This window comes from Callospermophilus lateralis, chromosome 19, assembly GCF_048772815.1.
Source record: "Callospermophilus lateralis isolate mCalLat2 chromosome 19, mCalLat2.hap1, whole genome shotgun sequence".
Classification (NCBI taxonomy): Eukaryota; Metazoa; Chordata; class Mammalia; order Rodentia; family Sciuridae; genus Callospermophilus; species Callospermophilus lateralis.
The window spans coordinates 5318189-5333027 of record NC_135323.1 but is presented as its reverse complement, the minus strand read 5'-3'; the positions used below and the strand labels follow the sequence as shown (position 1 = coordinate 5333027).

General features: G+C 56.4%; 3 protein-coding genes across 3 annotated transcripts in view; 2 read left to right on the top strand and 1 right to left on the bottom strand.

The window, feature by feature from the left end:
* Nucleotides 1-2527, top strand: part of C19H16orf96 (chromosome 19 C16orf96 homolog) — a 36620-nt gene extending 34093 nt beyond the window's left edge. The window contains exons 16-17 of the mRNA XM_076840857.2: nucleotides 1186-1266; nucleotides 2310-2527. Of these exons, the coding sequence (XP_076696972.2) occupies nucleotides 1186-1266; nucleotides 2310-2527 (299 nt within the window). The remainder of the gene's footprint in view (nucleotides 1-1185; nucleotides 1267-2309) is intronic.
* Nucleotides 2528-5144: 2617 nt separating this feature from the next.
* On the bottom strand, nucleotides 5145-12781 carry Ubald1 (UBA like domain containing 1). Its single transcript, XM_076840006.1, has 3 exons — nucleotides 12525-12781; nucleotides 9098-9160; nucleotides 5145-8682 (listed from the first exon to the last, which is right to left on the bottom strand). Exons 1-3 carry the CDS (start codon nucleotides 12642-12644, stop codon nucleotides 8332-8334), a joined length of 534 nt encoding a protein of 177 aa, XP_076696121.1. The 5' UTR covers nucleotides 12645-12781; the 3' UTR covers nucleotides 5145-8331.
* A 582-nt stretch (nucleotides 12782-13363) lies between these two features.
* The window catches only part of Mgrn1 (mahogunin ring finger 1), a 45488-nt gene continuing 44012 nt past the window's right edge, over nucleotides 13364-14839 (top strand). Inside the window, exon 1 of the mRNA XM_076840613.1 lies at nucleotides 13364-13485. The gene's annotated coding sequence lies outside the window, so the exon portion shown is untranslated. The remainder of the gene's footprint in view (nucleotides 13486-14839) is intronic.

The window sequence follows — 14839 nt, the reverse complement described above, 5'->3', positions numbered from 1 at the left end:
CACACCACACTGGCCTCCGCGTCTGCTATCATACCTCCAACTCCGTCGCCCTGGACCCCATGATTGCTCTCAGGGCCCACCTGGATAACCTGGGATAATTTCCCCACCTCAAACTCCTGCTCAATACAGTCCCCTTTCCACAGAAGGGATTAGGATGGTGGCCAGTCACAGTCACAGTGATTCTTGGCTGGACAGGAGAAGGCACAAGTTTTATGGTTCCATTTTCATGAAATGTCTGGAAGAAGCAAATTCATGGAGAAAATGAAAACAGTGGTTGCCAGGAGCTGGTGTGGCAGTGGGGAGTGACTGCTTAATGGCGTGCAGGATGCTTTTGGGGTGATGAAAGTGTCTTGGAACTGGATAGCGGTGGCGCCGTGCAGCTCTGTGAATGTATTCCATGCCACCGCCCTGGGCGCTTTAAAGGGATAATTTTATGTTGTGTGAAGTTACCTAAAAAAAAAAGGTGGGGGGCAAGATGGGGGTGGGGACTTTATGGGTCTGTCCCCAGCAGGAAATTTTTAGTTGTTATTGTACTGGGGTTGAATCCAGGGCCTCAGGCATGCTAGACAAATTCTCTACCATGGAGCTATACCCCAGCTCTTTTTATTTTTTATTTTTTTTTATTTTCAGAGTTTTGCTAAGTTGCTGAGACTGTTCTCGAACTTGGGATCCTCTGGCCTTAGCCTCCCAAGTTGCTCTAATTACAGCCATGCACTCTTGTGCATGGCTGCCCAGCAGGAATATCTAAAGAACTGACAGTGGCACACATCTATAGTCCCAGCTACTTGAGAGTCTGAGGCAGGAGGATCACTTGAGCTCAGGGATTGGAGACCAGCCTGGGAGACCTAGAAAGACTGGCCTTAAAAAAAAAAAAGCATGTGCACACATTTATCATGCATGTGTGTAAAACAGAACTGCCAGATGCCTACCTCATGCAGTCCTTGTCTGCACCAGGCCAATTGCTTTTACTAATTGCCATGTCCCCTGGCTTGGAGAAGCCTTTGGGATGTCTGCTGTCCTGGTCTTAGCCTTGGGAGGATCTGGACTTAAGCAGAGAGGGAAGGACATTCACCCATGGGGACAGGAGGGTTGAAGGAGCTGGGGAGGCAGGGCTGGGTTAGGTTGAGCCTGATGCGAGGCCAGAGCTCTGGAAGACGCCTACCTGTTCTGGTCCTTTCTTCTCAGCTGTCAAGGTTCCTTGTCCCCCAGCTAGAAACCTGTATGCTCCTGTGCGCTCCAGTGACTTATTTGGTACCATCTGCCCCCGTGAGTACCTCCCCCAACCCTCCCATCCCACCTGGGGTTCTGCCAGGTCTCGGGTCCCTCCACTCACTGCCCGTTACCCTCACCCCCAGCCCCAAGGCTTGCTCTGTCCCACCTCATCCATCTCTCACCTGCTCTGTCAAGGTTCAGGCAGCCTGCTCACCCACGCCTGGGCCCCAGGAAGACCCCCGTAGCAGCCCCCACCCAGCACTTTGCTCCCTGGCCAGGGAAATGGTGCCTGCAGCTGTCCTGGGCTCCTGCTCCATCCTCAGGGGAGCTTGTAGGCCCTGGGCATCATCACAGAAGCCTAGGCCAGGTGTCCATCCCCAGGCGTCCACCTGGCTGCAGGGGTGGGACATAGGAGCCCACTTATTGCCCTGGGCCTGTTGGACTGCAGCCCAGGAGCCAGGTTGGGAGGAGCTGACCCCTGTGCTCCCCTGACTGGTGTCACCGTGTATCAGCAGCCGAGGGGCATTGACAGCTTATGAAGCACTTTCTCCCTTCTTGTCTCATCTAGTTCTTACCCAGCTCAGGGGGGTGGTACTGGTGGTCTTTATTTTTTGGGTACTGGGTCTTACTAAATTGCCCAAGCTGGCTTCAAACTTGTGATCCTCCTGCCTCAGCCTCCCATGTTGCTGGAAGCATGGCCACGCAACACAGTGCCTGGCTGCTGAGCAGGGACATTGAAAGATCTGACAGTGGCACACACTGCAGTCCCAGTACAGCTCACGGCCACGTCCTGCTCTATTAGTCCATTTCAAGAGGAGGGAGCTGAACCTCAGCGACTTGAGCCCAACCCCCAGACACCAAGCTCTGTGTCCTCCTGGGTGCTCTGCCCTACTCTAGTGCCCATTTCCAGAGTCCTGTATCTTTTGTCACTTCACCTGGGAAGTTCAGGCGCCCAGGGTCAGGGGAGGCCACAGTAACCAGCCCTGACATGGCCCAAAGAGCACCTCCAGACTCGGCTGCTCTTCCCTCCAGTGGGGTGGACCCCATCAGGCCAGTTGCTCCCAGGAATTTCTTGGGTTTTATCCTGCTCCCTGCAGCCTTGGGTCCCCGCACTGGAGCCTGCTCAGCCACCTCTGGCTCTCCCTCCGTGATGCTGGCTCAACCGCCATCCCTGCCACCTCTGCCACTGCTGCCGCCGCTGTTCCCCCCTCTGCGGAACCCCCAGCAGGCCCCAGAGCCTACCAGACACTTGAGGTCTCTGCGCCCTGAGTCCCGAACCAGCAAGCAGCCTATGGAGGAGCCTGTCAACCCGTGAGCCCCTCCCCTTCCTGTGTCCCCACAAGTCTCAGGTCCCATCTATTCCCCCGGGTGAGACCCGGGGCCCTGGAGCTGGTCCAGGAAACATCCCCTGGGCAAACCAAACAGGTCTGCATGGGGGACCCCCACCCCATGTTGATTAAGTAACTAATTTTAACTCTACATATAAATACAAACAACCCAAACTTCTTCTCCAACACAGCCTTCTTATCTCTTCACAAAAAACATGGCTTTCAAGTGAATTTGTCACTAAGCCACTTGAATTCCCTGACCAATTTTGAATACAACAGTTAAAATGGTTTTAAAATAATCCCTTTCCTTTTTAAAAAATTATTTTCTTTCTTCTTCTTCTTTTTTTTTTAAATAAAGCCTTTTTTAAAATTTATTTCTATTTTTATGTGGTGCTGAGGATCGAACCCAGTGCCTCACACATCCTAGGCAAGCGCTCTGCTACTGAGCCACAACCCGGCCCCTGATCCCTTTCCTTTTTATTCTTCTGAACAATACCATCAGAAGCAATTCCCACGACAACTCCTGCCTTTGCCCACCTTGCTTGGGGGCCATTATTTTTACTAAGTCCAGTTTCCCATGGGAACCAAATTTGACCGTGTGCATCTTTTTCTTTCATGTTGGTAACTGCTGTCATGAATTGGATTGTTTCTGTTTACTTCTTAGCTGATCCACGAGGAAATGGGTGCAACGCTCCTAGGGTATTCCAGGATTGCACCATCCCTTCCGGGCCGAGCACCACAGGCCTGTTTTGAGTCTAGCAGCTTCCCTTGCTCACAGACCATGCATCTGGTGGGAAAAGCAAACCAGGAGGTCACAAGCTCTCACTGGCAATTTAGAGACTAGCCTCAGAACACAGAGCCAGGGATCACCCCCTGCCCCCTGACCTGGGCTCCACCTGGCCTGCTCCTTTTGGAGGTTCCTGTCCCTCCCTTCCCCTCTCCTGTCTTGCTCTCCCTTGCCTTTTTCATGCCTCTGCTGTTTTTCCTCCTTCCTGTTGCTGCTGCTGACTGCTCTGTTCCATTTCAGTCATGAAAACAACTCTATACAGGTTTGGGGCGAGATCTCAGCCTCACCCCAGTGTTCACTAGAATCTTGGACCTGGGGGCTGGCGGGGAGAACTGTCCAGCAGTGAGCTGGAGAGGGGAGGGTCCTGGGGAGGACCAAGGGCTGGGCTCCAGGCTCTGCCAGGGAGTGGTGTGGAGGGGGAGCCCCTGGTCTGGGAGGCCATCAGTGTCTGGGGACTCAGCATGCCTAACCATTCCTACTGGTCCCCATTCCCCTCACCAGCTACTCACCTGAAACCACCCCTGGCCTGACTGGTTGTTTCTTTTTCCAAGGACTGTCTTCAAATGAGGCCAAGCTCCGCCGAACCCCAGTGACTCACCTCTCCAAGCCACTTCGGGGGCCATTGGTTCGCACAGCCCCAGCCCCACCTCCATGTCACAGATGAGTATTTTGGCAACTTCTTCCCAGAATAAAATCTTCCATCTTTCTGACCATAGATGAGGGGACTGGCTGGGTGCTCTCTGCAGAGAGTGGTCTTGCCTTCTCTCCATGGGTGGGACTTGCTGGTCCCTTCTCCAGTTGCCACCGGGGCTCAGCCTTCCAGCGCCCTTGCCCACAGCCACCCAGGCTGAGTGTCAGCAGAGACTCGAAACAAACCTTCATCCTTTGCCAAATTACCAGTGATCACATGCTCTGAGCTGCCTCAGCTGTATGGGGGCAGACCAAGGGTCTCAACAGGCCCAGGTTCATGGGATGAGGCCCTAACTCTCTGGCCCTTGCCGAAGAGGCCACACCTGATGGGTACTGTCAGGGGCAGTGGGGGGCTCAGCTCTCATCCTTCTCCAATGCAGCCAGGGAAGCTGTGGCCCCAGCTCAGAAATGGCTCCTAAGGGCAGAGCAGGATTTTACTCACAGGCGCCCGGTACCACGTGGTGTGCCACTGACAAGGCCTTGGCAAAAAGAAGAGCCACTACTGTCCTCCCCAGAACTCGGCCTTACCTACCCCCAAACAGCTGAGTTCTTTTAAGGCTCATTTGAAATATACATATTACCCAAGTATAAGTTGTGGCTACCAGCCCAGAGAGAAACCCTTTCCAACTGCAGGAGTTACAAACAGCCTTGCACGAAGATGCCATCTTGGCCAAGCCCAGCGGCCTCCCACCCAGGGAGGTAGATCCAAGTCAAAGGACTCATCTGTCCTTGGCTGGGGAGCGATGCTGGGCAGAGCCCCTCTGAGACCTGCAGGGCGGCAGTCAGTGGGACAGTGTGGTTCTATGGGCTGGCTGCTGTGTGTTCTCAGACAGCCCTGGTGGGGCCACTGGAGAGACCCTGGGGACACCCAGCAGACCTAGGTGTGGCCTGGTGTCCAGGACTCTCGCAGCACAAGAAGCCCTTCTGTCTTTGAAGCTGTCAGAGGAGGAGCCTGCCCACAGCAGAAGACAGCTCAGTGTCTTGCTCATCTGCCAGGCCCTCCCCATGGAGCAGGGATGTTTATTTCTGCAGCTGCTCATGGTGAAAAGCAAGCTCCTGTTGAGTCCAGCAGATTCCAAGCAGTACAGGGGCTGGCCAGCAGAGGTGGGCCAGACTGTATCCCAGCATGTGGTCAATACCAGCCACTTTGGCCTTGAGGGAATTTGGGCCATACATTCCAGTTTTCCAGGATACGTCAAAAGGCAGGCTTATCACAATTTAAAAAGTTGGCAAATGCCTTACGACGTGTGTGGTACTGCACAGGCCACACCAGCACCTGGCAGGGCTGAGGGTTTGTGAGCCCGAGATGTGCCCTCGCCCAAAGCAGACCCAAAGACCGCAGCCACTGTTCATCACCCGCGTGCAGGCTTTGGTTCCCACGTGCTGCCCTTCCTCTCTGGGAATCAAGACACAAGACATGTGCCTGAAGCACACTGTTTTTGAGCAGACTCATGGATAGCAACGATGGTTTTGATTTATTTCTTAATTTTTTTGGTACCAGGGATTGAACCCAGAGGCTCTTTACCACTGAGTTACATCCCCAGCCCTTTTTATTTTTTGAGATGGGTCTTGCTAAGTTGCTAAGGCTGCCCTCAAACTTGTGATCCTCCTGTCTCAGCTTCCTGAGTCGCTGGGATTAGAGGTGTGCACCACCACACCCAGCACAGTAGCGTACTTTTAGAGTGGAATTTTGGAGACAGTCCTAAGTCATTTGGAGCACCAGCCCAGTGGCGAACAGGGCATGATCAGCTCAGATGCACTGGCCTTCTAAATAACAAGGTGATTTTCCTGCTGTTCAGGAAGCTCCCAGTGCTGCTATGAAGCACAGCTGAGGGAGGCCTAGAATTTGGTCTGTCCCGAAACTTCAGCTCCTTAGCTTTTTAGCCATCTTCCTTTTGAACATGTGTCATCGCTGGCCTGTGTTGCTTTTCAGCTTCAGGTTTGAATTAAGCTGCAGAAGGTCCCATGTTGTCACACTTGAGTAGTGAGGCATGTGGTGTCTTTGTGGGCCACCCTGATAGTCCTGAACCACTCTTGCAGCCCCTCCCTTGTCTACAGGATGCTCAGGCCAGGGCCTGAAAGCATACCCGGCACAGCTTTGGCATCCATTGGGAAACAGATTCCCAGGCCCTGTTCCAGCCTACTCTGCCCAAAGACCCCTCCTCTCCTAGGACACTTAACTGTCAGTCAGTCTAGCCTCTCCTCTGAAGCAGCTGCCTCAAGCGTGACTGACAAGCACTCAAGGGCCTTCTTGGTCTGCAGGAGTCTGGTGGCTGTACCACGTGAGGGGCAGCTGCATCAGAATCCTCTAGGAGTGCTTTTATTTTTAGTAACAGCTTTGCTGGCATAATTGGCACACCATAAAGCTCACTTTTTTGAAGTAAAGTGAGTGGCATTAGTTTAGGCAGATGGATCACAGGTATCCACTGGGGGTCTTCTCCCCAAATTCTGATATAGAAGGGCAGCCAGGTATGCAAACCACAGGATTAGATAGGAGCCCTCCACTGGGGTGACTTCTCCGAAAGCAGATATTTTTGATTGTCACAACTGGTGGTGCTACTGTTTCTAGGGTAGGCTTCTGGGATGCTACTTGATATCTTGATGTAGAGGACATCCATACTACAGGGGACAGCAGTCCAATTCCAGTCAACAGTGCCAGTGTTGGAAAGGCCAGATCTACAGGAGCTTCCAAGTTTCTTCTGCCTTCAAAATGACTGAGACCTCCAGGCCCAGTCCACAGTGGCCCCAAGGGCAGACATGGGCTCTGATTGACACCCCAAACTCTAGCATTTAGTGAAGATATGCAGGGCATCTGACACTTTGGTGTTGCTTTTGGTACCAGAGGCTCTGAGCTGGGGGCTGGGTGATGCTGTTAATCTGGGGCCCACTTTGGTCCCCTAGGGGCCATTGGTTACTTTTTAAAAAATGCTACCAGCATCCCCCTGTGCAGAATCTAGACTGTGTACTATCTTGTGCAGAGCTGACCCTTAGAGCCACCCAGCAGTCTGCCCCTGGGAAGGGCCCATGCCCTCACCCACACGGCAGATGATCCAAAACACAAACTAACTCTGCAAAGCATTTCCCTACCACTTGTGGGGGACTGAGAATTTCTTCCATCCCAGAGTGGAAAAACTGCAGAGTGGACTCCCCTTCCCTCCTCCATACCCAGGTTTCCCAGGTGGACTGGGCCAGGGGGCTGCCCTAGTAGCTGTGCTGTGAGGCTCAACTCAGAGGATCCAACAAAAGTCCTGTGTGAAGCCCAGGAAGAGGGAAGCAGTCATTAGTCCTGCTCACTCAAAACTGGGGGTCGAGATCTGTCCTAAGCAGGAAGAGGGGTGGTATTCTGGAATCACAAGCCAGAAAACTAACTTCATGGGAAAAGCCTTGGGTGGGTAGGTAGGAAGATTCCAGGACAGGTTGTGAACGAAGACAGTGATAGGCAGCAGTGTGGAGCTGGGTGAGACTGGAGTGGCCTGGACACTGCTAGGCATTCTTATCCAGAGCAAGCTGGCAGCAAAGCCTAGGGCACAAGGCAAGACCACAAAGCCTGGGGTGGTTTGGAATTTTCTTCTCTTCTGTTAAAATGGGGAAAAGAGATAGGAATCAGGTACCCCTGGGCTCTGGGGGAGGCATGCAGGCAGCCCCAGCAGGCAGGCGCTGGGGATAGTGGGAGGAGTCCTGGAGCTTCCCATAATCCTTTTCTCTGCAGGAAAGAGCAATGCTGGCTGACAAGGGGCTGGGGTGAGAGGCAAGGCCCTGAGGGGAAGGGTGGTGGGCAAGGGGCTTGGGGCTCACTCTAACATGCAAAGTCCAGCTGCCCCGTAATCTAGGTTGCTTTTTAAAGAGTGACAAACGTATAAATACAGACACAGCTACACACGCACATGCGGAGAAGGCTCTGCATTCCCAAGTGTAGGGACCTAAGCCTGCCAGCCCCGCGGAGCGCCAAGTCAGGAGCTGGCCGTGTCTCCGCTGGGTGACTGCCTGGAGCACCCCTGGGCTGGGTCAGGGAAGGGTGGGTGAGTCCTCATGGGAAGGCTTGTTGGTCTCCAAGGTGCCGTCCATGAGGCGCCTAAGCCACTCTTGAGCCAAGTCCATGCGAGCTGGGGGCTGTGTGCCTGTGCTCCGTGAACTCGCATGAGTGCAGCTGTGCATGCTGGCACGACACACACCCGCCTGGCTAGAGTCCCGTCACCCCCTCCAGGGCTCTGGGGCACAGGGGCGCAGACAGAGAAGGGGTCAAGGGGGCCCACGGAGACATCCTCTCCCCCGCCCCACGGGGTCCTGGCCTCCGGGAGGGGGGAGGGGCCTCCCTTATCTCTCTGCCTCCATGGCAGGGTGGGCCCTGGGTTCTGAGGCAGCCTGTTGGGGGGCCAGGGGTGGCCAGTCTGAAGGCGGGGAAGGGGGTGCTGGAGTCCACAGGGGTGGCTGTGGCTGGTGGTGCTGTGGGCCTCCGGGGGGTGAGGCTGCAGTCGGCCAGCTGGGTGCTGCAAAGCTGCCCGGGGCGGCATGGGGGAGGTGTGGTGGGGGCGAGGTGGCTGTCATGGCCATTGGGCTCCCGCTGCTGCCTCCGTGGAAGCTCTCAGAAGCCTTGAGACGGGAGAACATGGTGAGGGCGTCGGGGAAGTTGGGGGGTGTGGCAGGGGTGTTGGCAGGAGTGCACATCTGTTGGGGAAGAAAGAAGAGAGGGAGACATGAGGGCCCAGCTCCTGTCAGGAAGCTCCTGTGTCCCTTCCCAGGTGCAGCACCCCGACCTGACCCACCCCATGGACAGGCCTGTGCAGTAGATCCATACCACCAGGCATGGTGCCTGCTGGCTCAGGGGTCATGAAGCTTGCCTAGCACCCTTGATTGGCCTGGCATCCCTGGGAGGCTTCAGGGTGAGTAGCACCAACCTCCAAGGGCTGGCGTACCCCAGGTCCCACTGAACCCAGGCTGCCCAGAGCCCTGTGCACAGCCCTCCTCTACTGTACGCCCCTGGTGGGATCCTCATATACTCAACCGGCTCAGCCTCCTCCTTCCCTGCACAGGACTGAGAATCCCCAGCCTGGCCACCTTTGGGTCTCCAGGGGACACTTACCATCTGGTGATGGTGGTGGCTGTAGGGTATGTTGGTCTCCTGGAAAAAGGCGCTGAGGGCTGTCTGCAGGAAGAAAAGGCTATGCTTATCCTCTAGGACCCTGCCCAGCCTCATGGCTGCTCCTGTTCCCAGGGTCCTCTGGGGCTTTGTATGATCCTGGCCTGACCTTCTATTAGGACAGGGTCAGTTGAAATGGCTAAGGACCAGCAGTGCACCTGTTACCACTCAATCCTTCCACTGCCCAAGGTGCCATGGAACCCAGGTCAGGTCAGGTGAGCAGTGTACACTCTAGCAACATTGTCTACCCCTGCCAAGTGCTTCCTGCTTGCAGAGCACCCCCCAACACACACATTCCTGACACTGCTGCTGGGCTTTGCCTTGTCTCCTGGGGAAAGGCTGCATGACCCTAACTAGCCCATGCAGTCCCCAGTCTCTGATTCAGGAGATCCTAGCCTGGCTCTGTCACCACCTTTATGGGCGGTTAAGTCCCTACTTTTCTCTGAGCCCATTTTCTCATGTGGGAACTAGGGAATCTCGAGGAAGGTGTTGAACCCTGGAGGGTGGAGATCTGCTTCTTGGCCCAGCTCCACCTCTGGCTGATCATGTGGCCCTGCCCCTATCTGGGCCTCAGCTGTTCCATCTGTATCACAAGAGACTGGACTAGCTGGTACCCAGGTTCTCCTCCTGCAGCATGACTACCTAAGATCACTGGAACTTGATAGGAGCATATGTTTTACACTTACTCACTTGTGCCTCCTAAGAAATGTCCTCAAGGTGGCCAGTAGGTGAACCCACCAAGGGACTGAGATAGCTCTCATGACAAATGCACTCCCAGGCCACCTGTTGGTGCCTGGTATGGTACTCCACACGGTTATCAAACCAAACACGGCCCCTCAGAGTATGGGTCCATCAAAATGGAGCACGTAGCAACTCCAGAGACTGAGACTGGAATCAACCATTTTATAGAAAAGGAAACTGAGGATGAAGTGACCCATTCAGGGTCATTTGATTGGCAAAAAGCAGAGGTGCGGTTTGGGCCCAGGACTGAGGCTCCAGGCAGTCTTTGGGACTGGATGAGGAGGGCAGTGGCAAAGGAGGTGGAAGCTACCCTTACAGGGACCAGCTCAGCTCCTCTGGAGGTGTGAAGTGTTTTGCCTCAGGATCCTGCGGGAAACCAAGGCACTGCTCTTGCTGTGCTGGGTGTGGGGGCCTGTCAAGCATGTTAGGGGTCCTAGGAGCCCTGCTATGTCCCAAGCTGGGCCCTGGAGCCACTGCCACCCAGCCTAAGCTGCCTAATGCCAGCTTGACTTCCTGGCCCTCCTCTGCCCAACAGACCAGAAACCCAGCCTTGCTCCCAGGGCTTGCCCTCAGGGGCTGCTGTTTTCTTCTTCTTCTTCTTCTTTTTTTTTTTTTTTAAGAAAATTTAAATTATTCTAAGAATTTCCTGCTGGAGACACCCTACTCTGGGTTCCCAAACCCAGAGAATGTAGGAGCTCAGGCATGGGAGCTGGTCTCTAAGCACCTCCCCTGGTGCCAAGACCCTCTATCAGCAGAGGTTGCTCCCCATAGCCAACTCTGTCTTCCAAAGGCCACAGTGAGAGTCCTCCATTGAGAAACACCTGCCTAGCTAAACAGAGTTCCCCTCCCCCTGCAGCCTCTGCCCCCATTAGCACCTGAATCAAGAATGTGACCCAGAAACACTGCCTCATCCTGTTGTATACCATCAGCCAGGTGAGAGGCAGGCATGGAGGGGGATGGGCTAGCTATGAGGAGCGCTCACTCCTGGCCAGAGACTTGAGATTGCCAGAGACTTGAGATTGGAGGTTCGCTGCCCACTGACTCCTTACCTAGTGTCCCCCATTTTACAGATAGTGGAACAGACTCAGGGAGCCAAGGGCACAGGACTTCTATCCCTCAGCCCCTCTAGTCTGCAGGATGTCCTGCCCCTCTTCCCCAGACACTGCAATCTTCAGAACTACATTTTCAGCCCACCCTATGCTATCTGAGGGATACAGCCTGGGTGCTAGGCACACAGGGCCCAGTTCCGACAGGACACCTGCCTGCCCACCTCAGACAGGGAGGGAGCCCTGCATGTAGACACGGGACTCCACAAACTGCCATGAATGTGGTTTTGCAAGTTTTGCCACATCCAGCCCTAGAGACATCAGGGCTGATTAGGGTTGTTGGAGAGGTGTGGAGTGTCCCCAAGGGACTAAAGGGAGGAGGGGGCAGATCTGGCCATTCAGGCATTAGAGGCTGACTCTCACTGTTTCCCTCAGAGACAGGTTTAGAAACTGAGGCTGCACAGAGCAGCCTCCCCTCTCCTGAGGCCAGCACAGGAACAATGACCCAGAAGTCTCTTAGAGAAAGGAGGCAAGTAAAGAGAGAAAGGATTCATCTGGGTGGATGGGCCACTACCTTGACAGACTGTCCCAAGGTGGGGTCATTCTGATCCCCACTGCACCTGAAAGAAGCTGAGGGTTCTTGGTTCTTCCTGGAAGCTCAAGCACCTTCCCCTAGGTGGCTCCCATAGGAAAACTGGTTCTTGGGCCATTGATGGGCAAACACTAGTAGAATGGCTGAGGTTCTCTGGCCTCATCCCAGATGCCACCAAGGGGTGATTCAAGGGGCTGTTGAGTTGGGAGATCCGCTGGCCTCTTGGCAATACAAACAGCTGTGGGTGGGGGGGCACTATTAACCTCCATGTTAGCGGGAAAATGGGAGACTGGGAGTCAGACTGGGGTCCTCCAGCTAGCTGGCCCGAGATCCAGGGAACACACCATCCCCGGAGAGGCCGCCCAGGTAGAGTTCCCTTGCCAGCACCAAGGGCATCTGGACCCCCACGCAGCGACCGCCCACCCGCACACCTCTGCAATGGGAGACACAGATACACATCCCCACGCTATAGTGTGGGGCTCCAGCACACCGCAATGCACGCCGTGCTGGGCCCATCTGCCACCAGCCGCAAGCGTACACAGTGGGCACACGGCACAGGCGCTCAGACACAGCTGCAGCGGACGGGACGCGCGCCGGCACAGCGCCCACAAGCCCACAACCTTCGAGGTGCCCCGCTGGGTGCCCCGCTGACAGCCCCGCTGACGCCGAGGCGCGGTGCGTGCGTAAACACAGATGCACATGTACGTGTACGCACCCGCCGCCAGGCTGCCCACCGGGCACACAGACCCTCGGCCGGCCGCCCGCTCGCTCGCTCCGGACGGCTCCGCCCTACGGCCCGCTCGGCCAGGCCCGGGGCGTCCTCCTTCCGGTCACCCGCCCGGGCCCCGCCCCCGGCCGTTACCCGGACAAAGGGGGGTCCCCGTCCGGGCCTCCGGCGGCGAGGCCCGGCCGGGGCCGGACCCTCGGGGAAGCCGCGGCGCAGTCTGGCGAGCGCACTCCGGCACGTGTCCGCCCGCGCCGCCCCGCGCACCTCGAACTGCCAGTGGGCCGCCTGCAGCAGCTGCTTCGCCTGGTCGGCCGCGCAGCCCGCCGTCAGCACGAACTGGTTGATCATGACCTGGTGCTTGAGCTCGTCCATGTTCACGGACATGGCGCCGCCGCGCTGCCCGCTCCGGCCTCCCTGCGCCGCTCGCGCCTCCGCCTCACGCGTCCACCATTAGCGAGCCGGCTCGGCTAATACAAATATTTACCGTGCGCTCTGACTCACCGCCTCGCGGCCGGCGGCCGGCGGGGCATGCTGGGACCTGTAGTCCTCGCCGCCCCCGCAGCCGGTCGGGCCGCCGGGCCGGGGCGGGCGCGTGGACGCTGAGCGCCTACGGTGCGCACGCCCGCGCCCCGCTGGGGGCGGGATGCAGGGTCGGGGGACTAGGTCCCAGGTGTGTGCGGGGGCGCGGACGCCCACCACGGGGCTCGGGCACCTCGCTGTGGCTCATGTGCCCGTGTTAGGGGGGGCTCAGGGGCAGAATTCACAGTATTAGGCTGCAAGGCCCCGAAAACTGGTACACAACAAACATCATTCGGTTAGCCAGTCTGCCCTGCGAGACTCTGCTTGAAGTCGCCGCCTCCAGGAAGCCTTCCGAGGTTCGCAGCGCACTCCCGCACCGCCCTCCGCAGCCTGGCTTTCGGCTCGCCACACTCGAGGAGCACCTAGGGAAGTGACGGCGCCCATTAGAGGCTGGCGAGGGCGACGTCCCCTGTCGCTTCGGGGTCCCCATCCCTGCGGTATCCGCTTTCCCACGCAAAACCTGATCCTCAGTGCAAAGACGTACGGGCGCCAGGACCACGCGGAGACAGTTCCGGAGTGGCCTGGGACTTCCATTCCCATAATGCTCAAGTTTATTTGCATCTTTCCGTCCTGAGTGACGTCAGCTGAGTGAGGCCTCGCCTCTACCAATAGGCCGCCGTGGGGTGTTAGGACCTGGCCATATAAGGTAAACAAAGCTGGCCACCCAATGAGGCGGCGGCGGGGGCGGGCGGGGCGCGTCACGTGACCGTGGGGCGGGGCTAGGAGCGGGGGTGGGGCGTTGCGGGCTGTGTTTACAGCTCCTCACATGGCGCTTCCGGTCGCCGGTGGGAGAGCTTGCTGCGCCGGCTCTGGGCTGTCAGGGTCGCGGGCGGGGAGAGGCTGCGGCCGAGTCTTTCTCCGTCACCTCGCTCCGAGTGACCTTGGCTCGGTTCCTTGGGCTCCCTGGCCCCACTTTATTTTCTTGAGCCACTGTTTGCCGGGCCCTTGAGAACCGGAGCTCCAGGAGAGCCAAACCAGGCGGACGGCTAGCGGGGAGGGGAGCCTGTGTTCAAAGTTCAAGTCTCGCGGACAAGAGCATCACTGCTAGTATGGAGAGTCCCTAAGGAGGCAAGCACAGGCCCTGGGTGTGGGCTAAGGGCCACTGATCTGATCCCTTGTTCAGAATTAGGAACACTGTGGTTGTGACAGTATGGGGACCAAAGGTGGCTGAGATGTTCAGTCCCAATTAGAAGATTTCTGGGAAATGGAAGACCAGCCTGCAGTATTCTTGGGGAGCCCTACTTGGAGGACTGGTGGACAGGGCCTGAAAGGGGAAGGGAAGTGGGTGAGGCTGGTGCATCAGGATAGCTCAGAGGGCTGGGGAGGGAAATGAGTCAGACTTCTGAGGGCTGGAGCTAGGAGCTTGGCCCATGGGGAGGGAGAGGACACTTAATGTCCCCCTTCCCTATACAAACACCTTAGTCCTGGCAGAACTATCTGTCCACAGGAAATGGGGTTTTGGCATCTTTTCTGCTATGTAGGGATCACTCAGGGACCATCGGTTTTTGCAAACCCTGATGGTGCCAGGATATTTTTGCTCTTGCTGAGAATTGCCCTTTAGCCCTGTGAAACATCATATTCATGAATTAATGTGGGCAAAGCACTTAGCACAGGGTAGGCACACAGTAAGAGGCAGCTTTGAGTGTTGATTCCCACTACCACTGTTGCCATGGGGACTGCAACAGAGTATGGTGGAAGGTGGGTGGGTTAGGGAGCCAGACAGCTGGATGTCAGTCCTGAGGCGCTGCCTACTCTGGCTTCTGGTTCCTCTTTTGTAAAGCTCTGAGTTCTCCCACTTCTGTTATAGGGGATTCATGCTGTGGGGCTCAGCGCAGGGCTTGGCTATGGGAGTTCTGGCACTCACCTCTTTGCCTCTATCTAGATCATTCTGGGGAGCTCAAGCCCATTTTGTAGATTGGGAAACTGCGACTGGAATCTAGCCTACACTGTGGCATTCAGAACCAGGAGAGAAGAGTGGGCCCCCAGTGGACCAGCAGGGT

Bases quoted from the DNA above. Each gene is read 5' to 3' on its own strand.
- Ubald1 (XM_076840006.1), bottom strand. From the start codon at position 12,644: ATGTCCGTGAACATGGACGAGCTCAAGCACCAGGTCATGATCAACCAG. The intron at 9,161-12,524 runs GTGCGCGGGGCG...TTCTTCCTGCAG, and splicing joins CGGCCCACTGGCAGTTCGAG to ACAGCCCTCAGCGCCTTTTT. The intron at 8,683-9,097 runs GTAAGTGTCCCC...CTTCCCCAACAG, and splicing joins GCCACCACCATCACCAGATG to ATGTGCACTCCTGCCAACAC.